This window comes from Sinocyclocheilus grahami, unplaced genomic scaffold (genome assembly GCF_001515645.1).
Source record: "Sinocyclocheilus grahami isolate Dianchi unplaced genomic scaffold, SAMN03320097.WGS_v1.1 scaffold252.1, whole genome shotgun sequence".
In the NCBI taxonomy this organism is placed as follows: domain Eukaryota; kingdom Metazoa; phylum Chordata; class Actinopteri; order Cypriniformes; family Cyprinidae; genus Sinocyclocheilus; species Sinocyclocheilus grahami.
The window spans coordinates 1,199,991-1,204,115 of record NW_015505431.1 but is presented as its reverse complement, the minus strand read 5'-3'; the positions used below and the strand labels follow the sequence as shown (position 1 = coordinate 1,204,115).

The window sequence follows — 4,125 nt, the reverse complement described above, 5'->3', positions numbered from 1 at the left end:
ATTGAAGAAATATTGTATGATTATTCCTTAAAAATAAAGTTTTAAATATTTTAGTAGTAGTAGTAGCCTATTAAGTACATTCTACTGAAAAACAGTAATATATTTCTGCTGCAATGTCTTCAAGTTAAACCGAACCTTTATTTTGAAGGGTTGCCTTGAATACCTTTACATTTCTGGGGGCCTAATATAATGGCAGATTCTTATTAACTATTATGTTTTTTTTTAAGTGTCTTTAATGTAAAATACTAAATCAACTATTCTATTTAAAGTTTTATTTTGATGATATAATTGAATAACCGATGATGAACAAAGCAGAATCCCAGTAAAAGTGATTCATCTGAAAGTTATTCTATGACATATATACAGGCATATGAATATTTACATATTGCTTATATTTTAACACTATGAAAGAAAATTTTATGGTTTCACTCAATTAACCTATAAGTTGAATATGTCTGTAATGTATATCTAATTTACGTATATTGCATAATAACCCCATTAATTACAATAGGTATTACATTTAAACATAATTACACTAGTAAAAACATGCCATCTTCTGTACCAATTCTGAAGGGCATCTTTGCCCAAGGGTCTAATTTTATCTTCAAAATAAAAATTCCAACTTTCACTCAATTTTCCCTCCCAAAACCAAAAAAAAAAAAAAAAAAAAAAAAGACATTTTTTGTCCACGAATGACACACAAAAAAACGTCCATATTCATCGTCATAGATTCAACTATTTTCCAGAGATAGTTCAATTAACATCAAACCCGTTTCAACTACCTCCATCTCGCAAATGTTTATCTAACGAAATTAAATATAGCATAGGCATTCATCAAAAGTGCTGAGATGAAATTGTGTGCCATTTATGGACATCATAAATAAAATAAGGTAAAACTTCGTATTACCCAACGTTGAAATTGAACATTTTTTTAACAACCATGCTTTTCGACATGTATTTACAACATGGTTCAGGTATATTAACTGTAGATACATATTTTGACATGTCCCTCACAATGCGTAGTGCATGAGCGCCACTATCAACCAGTACTGATCAGTACCATATTACAGGTTAATTAACCCTTGTTCAGTGGCATTAATGAGCCAAAACGTCCGGTGAGCGAGTATTTGTTTCCTACCATTGATTTTAGCTTGGTTGGCTTATTCCACAATCCTACGATGAAGGCAAGGAAGAGGGTCATTAAAATCATCGAAAGCGAGATTGTTGGTTGGCCAACCACGACAACTGCGTTAAGTTCACATGTTCTTGTTATGTAAAAGTCCTCGAAGTATATCATGGAGGTATATAGAATCCTATTGATTGCTCCAGCTGGATATTAATCCATGAGCGCACAATGCAGGCTTCTTCCTCTCGTCCTATGTGCGCGCACTGGTGAATCTGCTAGTGAAAACACACACACACACACACACACACCGCCCATAGAGCTCTTTCACTTTGCCATGCGTCTCTTGCAAGCGCAGTGCCAGTGCTCTTCCTTCTGTGTAACTCGGCAACATGTTTGTTTGGGGTGTTAAACACACAGTAATCTCGGATCCACGAAGAAGCCAGTTCATGAAAGCAGGAACGGAGGTTAGAAGTCCACTGACATAGGACCTTAAGATAAGGTTATTTAAGGACTTCAAACGAAGTCCTCTTGGTAAATTGCTAAATATGCACTAGTATGTTCAAAGAAATGAACGAGAAATATTATTAACATGATGCGCACCGACATGAGATGAAGACTCGAGTCATTAGTCTTAAAACTGCACTTGGAAAACAGTTTTATTTTGCGCGTGGAGCGGGTCGCCCCCTCATGGCCTCGGCCATGTTGATGTCACGTGACCAGCTGCGTGCGATGTTTACCATTTACTATTAATACCATTTAAAATGAAGTTTGTTTTATTTTAGACAATGCTGAAGCTGCTTTATAAAATCGAAAAATAAAATTATCAGACAATATATCAACAAAAATACACGGCGAGTCCAAATAAAAGAATGTCTGTTATATGGATGTGTGCGAGATGACCTAAAGAAAGGAACATATTTGGTGTGAAGCTGCAGCAGTTAGTTAACTAACTTAATACTGACACCTATTAGCCCTGAATGCATTAAGTCCATCGACCTATCTCTATAGATGCCTAATCAGAGTGTATTGTAGCAAAATGTAGCTCAGTTTCCTTTAAAATTAATAAGTAAATTTTTTTAAAATCCTAAAAGCTGAGAATCTGGTCTGCATTATTGTTATCTGAAGAGGCATACAAATCCCATTAAATAAATACAAAAAACAACAGACTTTAAAAAGAATTTCTTCCGATATATTTAAAATTCAAAAAGGATGACAACGTCAAACATTTATGCACACATTCATATCAATGCAATGCAGAAAACCTTAGGTAAAAGGTCAAATATTTGACACGATATTAGATGACACCTATATCTGAATTTCTGAATCCCATCTACAAATTGTACATTTTTATTGGGTCTTTCTACTTGCTCCCAAACTCAGATTTGAGAGAGAGTCCTCCACCTCTGGGTCGTCTTCCTCCTCCTCATCGTCCTCTTCATCATAATCATCGTCAAAGTCGTCATCCTCCTCGTCTTTGTAGCCCCCTCCAGATTCCTGATTTGTCCAATAGGAGCTGTATCCAGACGCACCATAATCATCTTCATCAGCGCCACTCTGCCGGCCAAATTTGTGTGTTCGGGCTGCAAGAACATAAAACAATTTAAGTTTTTGTCATTTTGGTGCTACTGCGTTTTTGTCATTTTTATTATACTGAATAAAATGTCTCTAATCTGAATTTACAAAATTCAGATTAGAAGAGACTGTAATAGTAGATGGCAGACAGCACTCACTGGACATGCTGAGATCTTTGGTCTCCTGAGTTTCATGTCCACACTGTGGGCACGGGGGAGCCTTGCCTTTCTCCTGCTTGAACACTTTGCTTTGAGCGTGATCGTCACAGCATTTCACTCACAGTTTGTCCACACAATATACGTACACAAACAAATCAGACTGAGGAACGACTGGGCTGGACTTGCTTATTTGTTTTTTACGGAGCACATGACATGCAAGAAAAAATAAATAAATTGTGCGCACGATTTACTAATTCGTTCCCTCGATGTTCTAAAACGTGCACACGATTACTATTTCGTTCCCTCGATTTGCTAAATCATGCACACAATTTACTAATTCATTCTCTCGATTTATAAATTGTGTGCATGACTTAGCAAATCGAGGGAACGAAATAGTAAATCGTGCACACGATTTAGCCTACTATTTTTTTTCCAGCATGTCATGTGCGGGGCTCCGTAGTTTTTTTAATAACAAAAAACCCCAAAGTTATATTTTTGGCAACTGTAAATGCCCTTTCACACTAAAAGTGAAATGAATAAGACTCAGGCTGAAGGAAGCACCTCTGAACCTCACTCCCGATTGAAGAGATTTTTTGGGAAAACAAAGTAACTTGTGTCACTTATTTAAAAACGTAACTCAGATATTTTGTTGTAAATTTAAAAGTAATGCATTACTAGTTACTGGAAAAAAGTAATCTGATTACAAAACTCGTGTTACTTGTAACTGATGGTAACTGATTGTGCCGTAGCAAACATGAACGCTTGCTCATGTTCCCAAATGCTGCGGTCACACTCAATGCAGTCTACATCAGAAAGGGGGCAGGAGCAGGCATGGGTGCTCAAGCACTTCCTTCCATGGCAAACCCAGGCCTCACAGAAGTCACATATGGCCCCCTATAGGATACAAACACTACTGCATTAACAACAGAGTTTTCAGATTCTTCCAAAGCTAATTTAATAGTGATATGAGCGTCAGCACAATTCCAAGAGACTTCCGTCTACAATAAGAGGAAACTAAAAGCTGACAGAGAGCTCATATACAGTGGGTACGGAAAGTATTCAGACCCCCTTACATTTTTCACTCTGTTATATTGCAGCCATTTGCTAAAATCATTTAAGTTCATTTTTTTCCCTCATTAATGTACACACAGCACCCCATATTGACAGAAAAACACAGAATTGTTGACATTTTTGCAGATTTATTAAAAGAGAAAAACTGAAATATCACATGGTCCTAAGTATTCAGACCCTTTGCTCAGTATTTAGTAG

The 4,125-nt window shown here is 36.6% G+C and overlaps 2 protein-coding genes across 2 annotated transcripts in view; both read right to left on the bottom strand.

Moving 5' to 3' along the window:
• Window positions 1–1,752, bottom strand: part of LOC107598558 (uncharacterized) — a 10,750-nt gene extending 8,998 nt beyond the window's left edge. Inside the window, exon 1 of the mRNA XM_016289932.1 lies at window positions 1,139–1,752. Within this exon, the coding sequence (XP_016145418.1) occupies window positions 1,139–1,297 (159 nt within the window). The 5' untranslated portion in view covers window positions 1,298–1,752. The remainder of the gene's footprint in view (window positions 1–1,138) is intronic.
• Window positions 1,753–2,311: 559 nt separating this feature from the next.
• On the bottom strand, window positions 2,312–3,626 carry LOC107598547 (zinc finger protein 330-like). The gene is made up of 3 exons (XM_016289921.1): window positions 3,575–3,626; window positions 2,857–2,973; window positions 2,312–2,706 (listed from the first exon to the last, which is right to left on the bottom strand). The coding sequence occupies exons 1-3, from the start codon at window positions 3,624–3,626 to the stop codon at window positions 2,474–2,476; spliced, it is 402 nt and encodes a 133-aa protein (XP_016145407.1). The 3' UTR covers window positions 2,312–2,473.
• Window positions 3,627–4,125: the final 499 nt, after the last annotated feature.